Below are 15,515 nucleotides of genomic sequence, written 5' to 3' on the forward strand. Positions count from 1 at the left end.
AAAAACAAGCATTCATATAAAGTAGCATAACTGACGTTGTTGTTGTGTTTTTAATACGGTGTAAATATCACAAAAGTATTGGATTAAGTTGACCGCCATTGTCACTTTTGTTTTGAAAGTGTCTTCCGGAAAAGGTCTGCTTCAAGCGTGGTCACGTGACACACTACGTTGCTAGGTAACCTAATGAGACATTCAATTACAGAGGAAGCCATGAGGTAATATTATGCTCTTATTCTACGCGTATTTGGGCATTTGAGTGTTTATGCAACGATTTTTTTAATCAGGGTGAGCTGTTAAACCTAGTTGTATCAAATAATGTAGCTAGGTTATTAAATACAGTGTGAAACTACTGAGTTTAATTTGGGTTTCAATGGTTTTAGGACGTCTTAGCTTCTGCTAGCATAGGTTCACTCACATTAACGAGTTAGCTTATCTATAAATTAGGCCTATTCTAGTGATAGCCTACTGCCACTATGAGTTTTATCTGCCATGGCACATTATATGAACAAATTGAGATAATTAATTGAACTGGGCTGGATAACTTTATCAAAATAAACAAGTTATGAATCCACCATAACATATGACCTCATGGTTATCCAGCCCTTGCATGTTTAATGTGAAACAGCCTTTATTTCCTGCAGTAAGAGGTGTTCACATGCGCTGCTTACCTCATGCTATAATATACTAAAGTACACATAGTAATACCAGAGTTTAATAAGATTATAAGGAAAGAAAACAGGAAAAGTTCAGCTTTCAAAAGCAGAAAAAAGTGCAACTCCTATCCGCAAAAGGTAGGCTACTTATTATACTTAGTTATTATCAGATTATTATGCAGCAAAATTGGCCCTTTAACAGTGATATTATATGTCATATCAATGTGCAGTATTTTAATATTTTTGGAAGCCAGGTAAGGTGGCGCTAATTTGAAGCTTATTTATATTCTGATTTTAAATGTAAACTTTTAATTCAAGATTCAAGAAAACTTTATTTATCCCCAGGGGGTTAATTAAAGTTATGGCCCGGAGAGCAGACATTGCACAATGACAAAAGGAGAGAAAAGAGTGACTAAGAATAAATAGATAAGTAAGTTATGACAGTTATAAAAGACATCAAATATATACATGTGAATGTGATCAAATATGTACGTGGAAAGTTTACAGCCACGTCGACGTTACATAGAGTGGTGTGTGCGTTGTTGTTTGCATGTGTTTAATCTGTGAAATGACTACCAACTATAATTGTTAATATGTGTAGTGGAATAACAAATATATAATATTTCCCTCTGAAATGTAGTGGAATAGAAATATAAAGAAAATGAAAATACATAAGTGAAGTACGAGTTGAGATTGTGCTTGAATACAGTATGCTACTTGAAGAAATGTGGTTACATCCCAACATTGACTGTCATAAAAACAGGGCTCCTTTACAGGAAATATTAATCAAAATTTCAGTAACACATGTAACATCTTGCGGCAGCCAACTGTCTGCCTCCTTTTTTCCCCATGTTTTTCTTTCTTCTCATAAAATGCCTCCAGCGTACAGGAAGAGGGTTCCCAGGATCCCCAACAGGAGACACTGCAGCAGATAGCAGCCACAATCATTCAGAAGGCCTGGAGGAGATATGTGGTGGGTGCTGCTGCTGTGGACACACACACACACACACACACACACACACACACACACACACACACACACACACACACACACACACACACACACACACACACACACACACACACACACACACACACACACACTTGTACTAGAGCTGTAGAGATGAAACACTTAGTTATCAAACAATAAATTATTCACTTACTATTTTGATAATTGATTAATCGGTTTGAGTACATATTTAAGAAAAAAAGCTCAAAATTCTCAGATTCCAGCTTCTTTATTGCCAATATTTTCATGTTTCTTTTATCGGCTATGACAGTTAAGTGAATATTTTTGAGTTATGGACAAAACAAGACATTGGAGGATATCATCTTTGGCTTTGGGAAAAACTGATCGGCATTTTCTGACATTTTATAGACATTTTATAGACCAAACATCTAATCGATTAATCAAAAATTAATGACAGGTGCAGTCCTATCTTGTACATGCACAAATTAAAGTCAACAGGTCTGAACTAAAACTCTTTTCCTTCCTAAACTGTAGTACAGAGAGGTCTTCAAGTATTTCAGAGAACTTATCATCCATTGCAACCAGCGGGATCCACAAGCCATCCTCAAAACCGTCAACCCTCGAGAGGTAGCTGGAACGTTGCTCTCTATAAAATGAAAACAACAAATTCAGTAAACGGTAAGATTTGATTTTCCCGTGGCAGGCGGAGTTGCTGGACAGTGCCGCTGGCGTGTTCATCAGATTTCGACTGGGAGGGGTGAGCGTTAAATAGCGAAATATTGGTACATCATTCAACAGCTACAGTATGTGAAGATGATAATGCAGGCATTCCCGCTTACAGTCTACCTTTTCCTTCAGATTACCTTCCCTCCCAACATCTATTACAAGATCTTCACACATCGACCCATCACAGACGTGTGTGCCAGCAGCCCGAAGGTCTACACCCAGCCAGGCCTTAAGAAGCCTGTGGCCCGACAGACCAACGAGGGCTGGCCTCGCACGCAGCAGGACCGGTCAGGATGGTACCAGCGCATGGAGAACAACAGCTGGAGGCTCTTCTGTAGCAAGGTGAAGAACGTGTCAGAGCAAATGTTCTGTCCTACGTGTTATTTGTACAAATACCTGTGCAAAACAAAAATGCACCACCAATGCAATGAGTAATCCAACATGCTGGAAATAAATAGATAAACAGCTACAACAGGTATTTTACGGCAGTGTTTTGCCTTGATCTTATCACATAACTCACATACTGTTCATGTAACGGAAAACAAAGATATAGGCACAAGATTAAAAGCAGATGCTATAAAGTCTGTGTTTATGTGCTTTTTCATCTCTCTGATAGTTGGCGACAATGGGGGAGCCCACAGAGATCGGTGCTAACAAGAAAATGGACTTTCACTATTCCAGATTGCAGCGAAAACAGAACGTAGACAAGTGGAGGAAGAACAGGAAGATTGAATGGTTGAAGCAGATGTGAGTTTTAGAGATCTGTGTAAAATCATCCCAGGGGCTTTTTCGGCAAATACACTCATCAAATAAGCTATCAAGACACTTTTTTTCGTGTAACAGCTATTAACAGAGATATCGTGGGAGTCACTAACAGCCAAACTCGGCTAACACTGATTAGCTCGGGGGCAGCATAAATTAACTGAAGCACCAACAACGTAATTAGTGAATCATGATGTTTCACCTCGTTTTCACGGCATTAAATAACTCATTAAAATGAAACTTATCATAAAAAAGGAACGCTCCTTTTATGCTCCTTCTTCTGTTACAAGTTGTGGAAAATACCCGTCTGAGAAACTGTTATGCAGTCCTCTGTACAAGTGTGTCCTCCTTCCCTTACATACAGGTATAACCAGGGTCGTCTGCAGACTCATCCGGTGCATCGACACATGGCCCAGGAAGTGATGGTCACCATTGAAGAGAAGGGGGATGATGAGATACTGGAATGGGAGCTGGATGAGCTGCTGGCCTGGACCAACACTCTCAACTTTGAGGAGTAAGTTCAAGTTCGGCCCACTGTCAACTGGCAGAGTTAGTGACATTCACATGGTTTCTGTTAAAGAGACTGGGTCAAATGTTATTTCATCGTTATCACTTTGTGCAACGTGCAGTAGTTTCCTCTTTTGCCTGTGCAGGTATACGCAGCACTGGGGAGGTTTGGCCTGCAGTCACTCCTCTGAGCAAAGCAAAGGTGAGGTTTGTAGTGATGGCTGCATATCTTTGTTGCTACTTATGTAATGCTTTATCGTGCTGTAAGGTTTAGGACGATCAAGGCTGTATTTCCATAAGCATATATCTCACCTACTGTAATATAAAACCTTGGTTTGGTTTACATACTGTTTGTTTTTTATTTCTCTCCCTTCTATCCTTTTGTTCCTCCTCTTCCTCCTCTCAGATCTTCATTCACATCTATCCAGGTTAGAGCCACATTAATTGGCTGCTGTGGCTGATGAAGATAGTTTGTTACACCAGAATAAAATAACCTATGGTAAAACCACCGCAGTGCCAATGTGCTTATTGTGCAGCTATATACATTTTGATTTTCTAAAGTCAGTCAGAACAGAACTGTATATGGGTTACAAACCAGTTTAATTACAATGTCTAGTTCCAAAAGGCACTTAAAATGTATTATAAATGCAATAATCATTTAAAAAGAATTAAGTATGTGGTTATTTAATGGCGATGTATATTATTATTTTACATGTATAAATTAAAAGAAGACAAACACTGTTGGCATACAGTGTAATCTAATGATGGACACATGAAGCCACGACTTCTTCTACGTTCTTTCTTTCTATTTGTTGTTCTTTGTATCTGATTTTTGCAGACGCTACACACAGAACGTAATTCATGGATCTATATGTATACCTTGTTGTCTGCATGTGAAGATGAAACATTTCAATAAAAATCGAAGTGAAAAAATAAAAATGCCGAGCGTTTCACTGTGTATACACTCACTCATCTTCAACCGCTTATCCGGGGTCGGGACGATCGGTTGTGTATACACAAGTACAGCAAAAATACGCATGATCGATCATCTTCGTTAACAGAAAGGCTAGTAGAAAAGAGGGGGCACCCGGATTTGAACCGGGGACCTCTTGATCTGCAGTCAAATGCTCTACCACTGAGCTATACCCCCACACAACAATCAGCCGATGCCCACAATTTTTAAACGTAGACACGACTAGTCTTTACGTTATTTATACGTTTACATAAAATTGATTTTTTTACGTTACAAAGTAGTTAAAAATAAGCCAACTACGCATATAATATGCAGATCCATAATTATTTTTGTTTTGTTTTGTTAACCTGAACACAGCACTAATTTGTACAGGATGTGTCGTAATGAAAACGCGTCACAACCGGATGTTCAACTGCATCGAAAAGAAAGTGGAGGAAACAGCATCACAATGGTGTGGTTACAGTCTTATCTCACATAATATAATTTATCCTATCGTGACCATATTAAGGCTATTATATTGTTTTATATTGTTGTGCACGTGTTTATCTCGCCTGCTCGTGGCTTTTTTGTTTCTTTCTATCTGAATTTTATACCGTTAGTTGTGATTTTGATTAGTCACTCGAGCTAATGCTAGTTAGCGCTAAGCTACGATGCTCCGTAACCCGGTTAAAGATGATTTCAAGCTTTCTCCGTTTGTAACTGAGACATACAAACTCAACATTAGCGGCTGTAAACAGTGTGTGTGTAAATTTTCTGTTTGTTACAGAATACTCGAGGACTCCGCTCTCAGCTGAAGGACAGTGTACCTGTGGCAGGCTTGTGTCCACAGGGAGCTTATGGAGTAAAGGACTCTCTGCGGAGCGGGTGAGACATACCCCTTTCCGACCAAGACATTATGAGTGCCGGTGTTGTGCCTTATTCAGCCCCCCTGCCGTGAAATGCACCCCCTCGCATTACAGGTGATACTCTGGATCAGAAGGCTGTTGTCTCCACATATATGAGTAGTTTATATACAGGTAACCACACTAAAAGCACACACTTTTGAACCTATGAATTGCAAGAAAAGCTGGGATTATATTTAGGAAAAGCTGAGTCAAATACATTCAACTTGCTCAAAAGATCCATTTCATTCATTTTGTAATTATGGCTGCAGTATATTTCCACAGAACATACAGAAATGTGTTGTTTTGTGTTCGCTGTTATCCAAGTTTGTGATTTTGAACTCTTCAAAATAGTTTAAAGACTGTAAGTAACCAATGATCTGACCGTTGTGGGTTACCTCTATATAAACTACTCATATAGGTGGAAACAACAGCCTTCTGATCTAGAATATCACCTATAATGTGAGGGGGTGCATTTCCGGGAAGGGGTGCTGAATACGTATTCTGCACCCTGTCGCATTATAGGTGATATTCTGGATCAGAAGGCTGTTGTTTCGAACTATAGGAGTAGTTTATGAAACGCCATATTCAAATGAATCGGTCAGAACATTGGTTACTTAGTCTTTAAACTATTTTGAAGAGTGTCAATAGCTGTTGTTATTCTCAACACAAACTCGGATAATAGCGAACATAAAACAACACCTTTTTGTATGTTCTGTGGAAATATAACCCAGCCATAATTACAATGAATTAAATGGAGTTGAATGTATTTGACTTGGCCTGTGAGTGTTCTTATTTGTCCAGGTCATCGTTATCCCCAAAGCAATTTCAGTCAAAAGCAACTGGACTTTACTAGACATATAACAAATATCCAAGTCCAGTTGCTTTTAACTGAAATTCCTTTTGGGATATTTGACTTGGTGTATAAGGCTAAATATAATCCTAGCTTTTCTTGAAATTCATTGTTTCAAAGGTATGTGCTGTTATTTGGGTTACCTGTGCATATGAGTTACTAATGTAGGTCGAACAATAGCCCTCTGATCCAGAATATCACCTACAATGTCGGACCCGGTTCGTCCTGATTTGACTGCCAAAGAACCGGCTCTCTGTCAAGAAAACTGGTCCCAGAGCTGCACAAACTCTTTGCCGGTCTAGAACCGGCACCACAAAGTCTTTCTTGCTTCAAACATGTTTTAGAATTTGTGTATTTTATTGTTGTTGCTTTTGTCAAAATTAACAACTTTTCTAAAGACACATGTCTTCTTTAGTATGCTTAATGAAAGAAGAAACATGTTTTAAGTTGATTTTATTTTTTATTTTTTACAGTAATTATTCACAGTTCCTTTCAGAAAACCAAGAACTATTAACAACTCGGAAAGCAAACACAAACATGTACATGTCTGGTGTAATGGCAATTGTCCTGCATTTTTAGTAGTCCTCTGTTGTTGTTGTGCTTGAAGTGGGCGTTAGCATTTCTGGGGAAACCTCAGACGTACACAGTGACCTAATGGCGTGGCTCTCTGGGCTCTCTAGACTGGTTCTGAGACGGCTCCCGTGTTGAACCAACGGTGAACCAGCTCTAGAACTTGGTCTGGGTTGGTCGAAAACGGGTAACACTGACACTAATACAATGAATCTGGTGTAACCTGATCTTGTATAATGAATAATATATTATCTCATTCATGGCCCTACCATGCTCTTACAGATAGACAGCTATGTCTCTGGTTAAAAATACCAATATAGTATGTTTTGCACTCAATTGACATGGATACTGCATAAAACATCACTTAACATCATTTGTGTATATTCACTATTCACTCTATGTTTCAGTGTTAACACGCATCTTTTAAACATATACAAAATCATACCATTGACCGCGTGGGCACCGTGTACCAGAAGTTATCCTGTCTGTTGTAGATGACTTTTCCTGGTCAATATAAGATTATCATATATATCTTAGTATGGTTGATGCACGACAAAAAGCCCATAGCTATGTTTAGGATTGAAATAATCCTAAACATCAGAGCTTGTCAACCGTAAAACCTATTGTTACACATACAATCAATTAGCAGACAACGACTGCTTTAATAATCCCAGCATTGAAACCAAATGACATGTACGTAAAATAGATTTTCACCTGTTTGTTGTTTTTCTTGTTGTGCTACACAGTTTTACCAGCGTAAAGAATGAGCTCCTTCCAAGCCACCCACTGGAGCTGTCAGAGAAAAGTGTGAGTAATCTGAACTGTAAGAGCTCTTCCACAATTCACTGAAAGTAGACCTCCTCCTGGGACTGTAGGTGTGGACACAGTCTGCACAAACTGCAATATTTGGATCTCTTTAACAGCAGACATTGTGATGTGGTGACAATGGTTACATCTACTTACATATAGGTGTTCCAGTTAACTTTGCAAGTGTGCCAGGCAAACCTGACCAAATTATGGAGTCATAATTATAATACAAGCTTTTGTTTTTATTAGGACTCAATGTCTGTATTCATTTGACCAAAAAAATACATTTATAAAAGACAAATATTCATTTTTTGGGGTTTTGACAACAAAGCAGAATAACCTGGACATTCACGAGTTACAATGTCTTTACTCCTAAAGACGGATGGCCTGTCTCCACTTCCTCCAACCGTACAAAAGCAAAGACAACATAACAAAGTCCCGCCCATATACCCGTCTGACCAATCGTGAGTCAATTACAGTTGTCAATCATGACGTTTCACCCTGTCAAATAAATAATTTAAACCAAACGTATCAGGAAAATTACCAACAGGGTGGTAACAACTAACAAAATAACAGAAACCACCTTTAATAAAAATGTATTTGCGGGCAGGATTAATGACCTATACTGCAGCCAGCTGCTTCACCATTAGGGAGCCGTCACTCTGCTCATCTTTCTTTACAGTCTATGTTACAAGAAGAACAAGTTAAAGTTAAACGGTGGAAATTATACTTGTTGTCCCGGGGTGCTGAGGCTCTTTGTGCGTTTCTGTGTGCAGTTCCAGCTGAACCAGGACAAGATGAATTTCTCTACTCTCAGGAACATCCAGGGTCTCCATGCTCCACTCAAACTGCAGATGGAGTACAGGGCAGCTAGACAGGTAACATACGCACACTGCATTCACACACACAGTGCATGTCCCTCTTATCACCCTCCCCAGTTCTGTTGCCCTCTTCCTTTGGCTCTTCTCTTCTCCCTGTTTGTTTGTTTTGAAAGTCATTCTTCTCCGGTGTCTGTCCCTCCAGATCCAGCGTCTGCCATTCCTACAGAGTTCAAACCTGGCCCTGGATACGCTGCGGGGCAGTGACGAGTCTATCGGCTTTGATGACATCCTCAACGGTGAGAACCTCATCCCTTCACCTCCACACGCCCATTCACACAACTGTCTCAATATTTCTAACCACCACCACTCTTTGTGATCCTGCAGATCCAACCCAGAGCGAAATGATGGGCGAGCCACACATGATGGTGGAATACAAACTGGGACTGTTGTGAAAGAAGAGGGACACGCACAAAACACAGCTACACGCATAGATTCGGTTTTATTATTTGTCTGCATACTTTTGTTTATTGACTCAAACATCACCAACTCCGGTTCTGGGGAATTAAGTGGGTAATCTTTTGGAAAAGACAGGGGGCTTGATGGGTGTGTGTTTATGCGGATGGGTGGGCTGTTTACCCCGTACATGACGTAGATCTGGAGTGTTCAACTGTCATTCAGACTTTTGTATGATTCCAATCCAGCTGGTATTTCTAATAAACTTCATAACCTTCCTCATGATTTCAGTTTATTTGACAAATTATTTAACTCGCAATACAAAAATAATGTTTCATTTCACAAAGAAACACATATACATCTAATCACACAATGAAGACATCTATAATCTCATCTAGTGTTGTAATTGCTGTAGCCACATGAGTTGCTGGACCTCGTTCTGATTTTCTGCTGCAGGATTTTGCCGTCTGAGCTGCTACTACTTTGGAATTTCAGGTGCTTCATCGCAGCACGTGCAGTATGTAATAACTTTTTTTAAAAATTCTATGAAAAATAGCTTTTCTTTACAGTTTAGAACCGTCAAAAGTGGAGAAACTTCTGAACAAGCACTTCAAAATCATAAGCAACACTTAAATATTCTGTAAAAGTTGTATTAAATCCATTTTCTCTGTTTTGATTCACGTGCTCCAGAGAAAATGTCAGGACGGTTTCATATTTAGAAAATGGCAGAACACATGTTAAACCAAAACCTGTTTATTTATTCATTGACGGGATAAATGCTATGTATTTAGGGGAAACAATGCCATACTTCTTAAACATCATGACCAGTGAAATGGTTGTTACGTTACACACTACTGTACATGTTAAACAATTACAAAAGGATGCCCCCTGGGCGCTTCCCTAGGGAGGTGTTCCAGGCACGTCCAGCTGTGAGGAGGCCTCGGGGAAGACCCAGGACCAGGTGGAGAGATTAGATCTCCACACTGGCCTGGGAACGCCTCGGGATCCCCTAGTTAGAGCTGGTTAATGTGGCCCGGGAAAGGGAAGTTTGGGGTCCCCTGCTAAGGCTGCTGCCCCCGCGACCCGACCCCGGATTAGAGGTTGAAGATGAGATGAGAGGTACAATGAAAGCGGATGGAATTCTAATGAGACATGACTACATGCATGACGCATCATCAAATGGTTTCAATCTGATAAACAATATTATTCTGGGCGAGGAGCATGTGCACAAGTGTGACAGTAAGATGGAGCGGTGTGATAATAGTTAGGAGTCATTTAAATCAAGCAACCTTACTTGTACTTACTTTTTCACTTGTTAAATGCACCTATTGACTAAAAAAACCAAGCAAAGTGCACCAATCAAACGCCAGCATGGTGCGTAAACCAGCAGGTGCGTAAACCAGCAGGTGCATGCTGGGTGCAGCTAAGGTGCCAATGAGAGGGTGGATCCACCAGCAGATCAGAACACGTGAGTAGAACACAGTACATCAGTGTATTCATTATGTGCGTATAGTTCACCGTTTTTGGTTAGTTTTCTGATCTTTGTCGTCTTGTCTGGTTATTCCAGTGATGCTGTAGAGCAAAAGAGAGTTGTATGCACAGGCTGCAAATGCCATGTTAATATTTTGTGTTGTTTGGACATGAGGGCTCTGTGCTACATGGCTGGCATAATGGTGTTCATTGTGTATTGACATGCAAATAGACTTTTTTTGTAACTCATCTGGTCTTTCATACTATCATCTTAATACGATATTGCCTTTTAACTGACCTACGTGCTTTTACTTTGGCAAACTATTCTAGATTAGATCCCTAAGCTGTTGATGCGACACTGTTTCAAAGTTGTATTTTCTCTGATGGTGGGTGTTATTTCAATTAATCAAATTTCACTATAAACTATAACTGTAACTATAAGGGTAAAGGGAGTCAAAAGGCTAGTCAAGGCCGGCGGTGGGGGAGGGGAGAGAAGAAACGTAGAGGTTCTGTAACTCACTGTAGCAATCAATTGAAATCTCACCGCCATCGGACCAACCGGTGTGAAGCTGATTCCTGTAAGTATATGTAGGCCTGCGTGGCCTCACAAGTCTCACTGATGGTGGTACATTTATTTACGTCGCTGTTCACGAACGAAAGTGTATTCTGTAGACATCCTTCAACAGTATTTGTGGCAACATAACATTTCTTTGCTGTTTCTAGCCTGTAATTATCGTATTTAAAAAGAAACAAATCCTTGGCTGCAAAGCATGCTGGGAAACTACGTCACGCGGGAGGAGTTAAACAGAAAAAATAGCTTATTTACTAATGAGAAGCGAGTGTTGCCATTTAAACCAACTTTGAGAGAATACACTAGTTTAAACCAAGGTCTAACTCACAGAAATACGATGATTTCGACGGTAAAACGGTAATTTTGACGCCAGTACGACTGGCTGGATATCAAAGATGATGTAAGTGTCGAGAGAGTAATCCGTCTGTCACAAAGATCCTACACTAAACCACGCCTAGCAGTCGTCACGTTACAACAGCTAATCATAATCGACAGTAAGTTAGTAAGTTGATGCTAGGTTTGTCCACTAGGCCGGACGTCTGTTAGTTGTATTTAATAGCGCATTAAGCAGTTGCAGGTAGATACATGATGCACGTGCAAGAGAACAAATCAAAACCGGAACTTGTTTTGGTTTTATAGTATCCATCCGGCTGTTAAGTCTGACGTGACGCCCTTTCAAAATAAGACTTCCAGATCCAAACGCTCCGTTGAAACAAAACAGACAACAACGGCCTAACGTGAACAATTACAATCACCTCTTCCGACAGTTAAACACCTTTTTAATCCATAAGAAAGAGGTAAAATGACAATTACGTTGCTTTTTTAAAAACTCAGATCTGTTCAAACAACGGGGAACACGGCACTGCGTTGTGGAAGAAATACAGGGCTTCGACCTGCTTGGACCCGGAAATCATATTTTGAAAGGGCGTTGCGTCACGACTTAACAGCCGAATAGACTGTACCCTACTGCTGCAACAGGGATCATGTGATCTGCCAACTGGAGATAAATCAATTAAAAAAGTAAAGGAATGCATTTAAAGAACATTTCATAAACAGTACTTTTAGTCTTATAAAGGGGATACAATCAGTCAAAGTCACAGTAAGCCTACACACACACTTTACACACAGGCCTAAGCCCCTTTTTCTCCATGATTCACACTGAGGTTACAGACCCCAAAAGGTCAGATACACACTGAACACAGACAAGTAGTTCTCTGCTACCAATTCATCAGTGTAGTTTTCCAAAACCCGCCAACTGCATCTTCCATAACTGTTTACCAAGTGTGTTGCCTCGACGTTTTAACGATGAACCATCAATCCACAAATCCATTTTCGGGCCAAAGCGATGCAACTCTTCCACATCTGATGAAATGCCATGTCTATTAGGGAGCTTCAACCCCTGTGATGGGCTTTGTTTTGGGGAATATGTGAGACTTTCTCACTGATAAAGCGTTAATAAAATAAAATAGGCCTACAGTCCCCTTGGGGAATGCAAAATCAGTATTTGCCAACATGAACAAGTCACACTTTAAAGCCACTTAGATCGTGTCAGTAGACAGCCTGGAGGACATACGCCATAACAGGTCTTAGGAGATGGTATTTATAATTAGGCTTCATATTTGTGATAATGTGATAATTAAAAGGAGCTTGATCTACTGGGGTAAATGTTCTTGTTTTAGTATGAACTGGAGAATCACAGCGGTTAAACCGTTACTCCAGACTGGTCTTAATGTGTAAAATTGGTGGATTGTCCTTTTACACAAGTGACCACAAACATTATCTACTTCATCACTATTTCTTTGACTTCCAAAAGTCACTTCTCTTATTTTGTTCAGATGAAAAAAATATAAATGGTTATCATCAATCTCCTCAATTCACTTGACACCCACAAGATGGCAGTACCAGTCCGCGCTGAGCTGCTCACGTCGGCCTCCCAGTCCTTGCTAAGCCACTTTCTGATCCAGCACACTCATTACTGTAAACAGGTCCTGTGTTGCTAAATGCTCAGCTATGGACAGTTAGTTGTGGCTTAGCTCAGCTGACAGCCTGATGTCACTTTTCATACATGGCTGAAAAGCAGCTTAGCTCGAGGCTGTTAAATGCTCCTGATGCTGTCTTTGACAACAAACAACACTCCCTGTGTGGGTCAACTCCTACACTAGATCTGTTTGCACCCGTGGGTCTAATCCCAGTGTCCAGTCATATTGCATGTACTGTAATGGAGCAAATCCATATTATATGGCATGTGATTGTAATGCCTACAAGTTCACAACATGCATAAAATATCGCGTTGGTTCAGTCATGTGTACTGAAGAAAAAAAAAACATAAGCAGAGAAGTCATTAACATCATGGTGTTCTACAAACTGTCTGTGCTGTACGTTAATGAATACCGTTTACAGACTTCTGCTGGGTTATTATAAATATGTAGTTCTGATGTGGGCGACTGCGGTGATTCCTATGAATAATCTGTTGGTTCTTACTAAACGTCCGACATTAAAGTAAAGGATGTCTGCTTGATATGTTGTGATGATGAGGTAGCCTAGTTGTTTATGCAAAGATCTCCACGACCTATTTCTTTTTCTCTCCACTACAGTATGTATAAAACATGCAAGATAAATATCGGCAAAGGGTTCATTTTACCTGCATTACTGTGGTTGTCAGGGGGGATCTTGACCAATGTTGGATGGATTAACATATATATATATATATATATATATGTATATATATATATATATATATATATATATATATATATATATATATATATATACATATATTCAGGATGAATTGTAATAACTTTGGCGATCCCTTAAAGGGGAATTCTGTATGTTTCAGTGTGGACCCTATTTCCTCACATATTTCTGTGTAAGTGACTCAGGAATAACTTTTTTATATATATAATCGGTCGAGTATTGAGCGTTGCAGCCTGTGAACCAGCTGAACTGGAAAATATAGAAATGTCACGTTTCATCTGGCACCATCAAGACAAAATTTCAATTTCTGCACAAATTAGGACTTTTCCATTATCGTTAGTTTATTGTTAATTAATAATTGGCAAATTTGTAAGCATGCTACCAAGCTAAACTATACCGAAACCTGCTAAAACTCCTAATCATGAGCATGCTAGCATAAACACTGTGAGCATGTTAATGTTAGCATGTTGCTCAAAGCACTGTTGTGCCCAAGAACAGCCTCACAGAGCCGCCAGCATGGCAGACTCTCGTATAGGTTTCATAACGTGGACTTGGTACCAAGGAGTTGGTAGGGTCAGCTGATTGGGCATCTGTATTCTCACATATAGCTTCTCTGGGTGATGTGTGGATACTTTTACGTTTGCAGTGCATGTGTGAAAGGGCCTAATGATTGCAGCACAACCTCAAAACATAGCTTTTAAGTATTCATCCACTAACAGTCTCAGGGTCAGGTCGGGTCCAGGGTGGCGTATATTTTCATGAACAGCACTAATCCTCATCCCATCACGCATCATCCCCTCTGCTGTGATAGGTCGTGGGAGTAAAGAGGGCAGTTAAGACATAGTTTTGATGATGTTAGTGAAATACATTTGTATGAAGTGATTTCGATTGAAAACAAATTTGTTCTCAGGGCGAAAAAAAACCTTGTGTTGTTGCCGGGAGGATGTCTTTTGTTGAGACGTTCCCCACACACAGCCACTCTGATTCAGCTATTGTTCCGGGGCACTGTTCTGTGAGCTGCGGTGCTATTTTTAAATCCCAGTTAGTAAACCAACACACTCCCAGCTTGACTTTCATTTCATATCTCAGCTTTGGCGCTCTTCTTTTCACAACACTCGAGAGACAATACCTTTAAACAACCAAACTCTTCCTTTTCCCCCTGACACATAACATGTGGTTAAATTTCCATTCCAGACTCAGGTCCCTGCCATCGTGAGTGAGTGCGCATGCTAGCAGACAGAGTGAGGATGTCACACATTAGGTGGGACAGCGACTTGTCTCGCTGAAGTGCCCCTTCTCCTCTAGCTGTGTGGTAATTGCTCCACAAATCACAATGACTGCCGGAGGAAGTGGAGAGACAGCAGGCCTCCCCACCACTCACCATTTGGGAGTGGGTTGCCATGACCACAGATGCACTTCAACTTGCTGGGAATGAGATTAGTCTTAATTAATGCTAATGATCAGCCAACATGCATGCGTTCTGCTCGATGCAGCCAAATAAATACACGCACACTGGCAGGTTTAAGGCAGAACAACAAGGATTTCTATTTATATCTGTGGCTTTTTATTTACCGTGACATGCCTGTTCAGTCCTGTGTAGCAAACAACAATCAAACTGTCTCGTTTCACAAGGACTTGAACCCACACTGTATGCTGCAGCCTTTAAATAGCTGTGGATTCGAGCTGGTGCATTAGAATAGCTGCGTTCCTGCGGAGCCTCGGTGGGCGGTGGATGCTATTCTCCACGCGGGCTCTCAGCCTCTATTATTGACGACCTGCACCCACTGACAGGAAAACTGGAGGC

The 15,515-nt window shown here is 40.3% G+C and overlaps 2 protein-coding genes across 2 annotated transcripts; both read left to right on the top strand.

The window, feature by feature from the left end:
* Nucleotides 1-210: 210 nt before the first annotated feature.
* On the top strand, nt 211-3,629 carry cUnh11orf65 (chromosome Un C11orf65 homolog; the record flags this gene model as incomplete). Its single annotated transcript, XM_083936410.1, has 7 exons — nt 211-215; nt 1,536-1,626; nt 2,158-2,250; nt 2,327-2,380; nt 2,482-2,691; nt 2,966-3,096; nt 3,476-3,629. The coding sequence occupies 7 exons, from the start codon at nt 211-213 to the stop codon at nt 3,627-3,629; spliced, it is 738 nt and encodes a 245-aa protein (XP_083792536.1).
* Nucleotides 3,630-4,964: 1,335 nt separating this feature from the next.
* On the top strand, nt 4,965-9,248 carry pomp (proteasome maturation protein; the record flags this gene model as incomplete). Its single annotated transcript, XM_083936365.1, has 6 exons — nt 4,965-5,042; nt 5,358-5,455; nt 7,642-7,702; nt 8,479-8,580; nt 8,726-8,819; nt 8,908-9,248. 6 exons carry the CDS (start codon nt 4,965-4,967, stop codon nt 8,973-8,975), a joined length of 501 nt encoding a protein of 166 aa, XP_083792491.1. The 3' UTR covers nt 8,976-9,248.
* Between the last annotated feature and the right edge of the window lie 6,267 nt (nt 9,249-15,515).

Source organism: Echiichthys vipera (genome assembly GCF_963691815.1).
Source record: "Echiichthys vipera genome assembly, chromosome: 21".
Classification (NCBI taxonomy): domain Eukaryota; kingdom Metazoa; phylum Chordata; class Actinopteri; order Perciformes; family Trachinidae; genus Echiichthys; species Echiichthys vipera.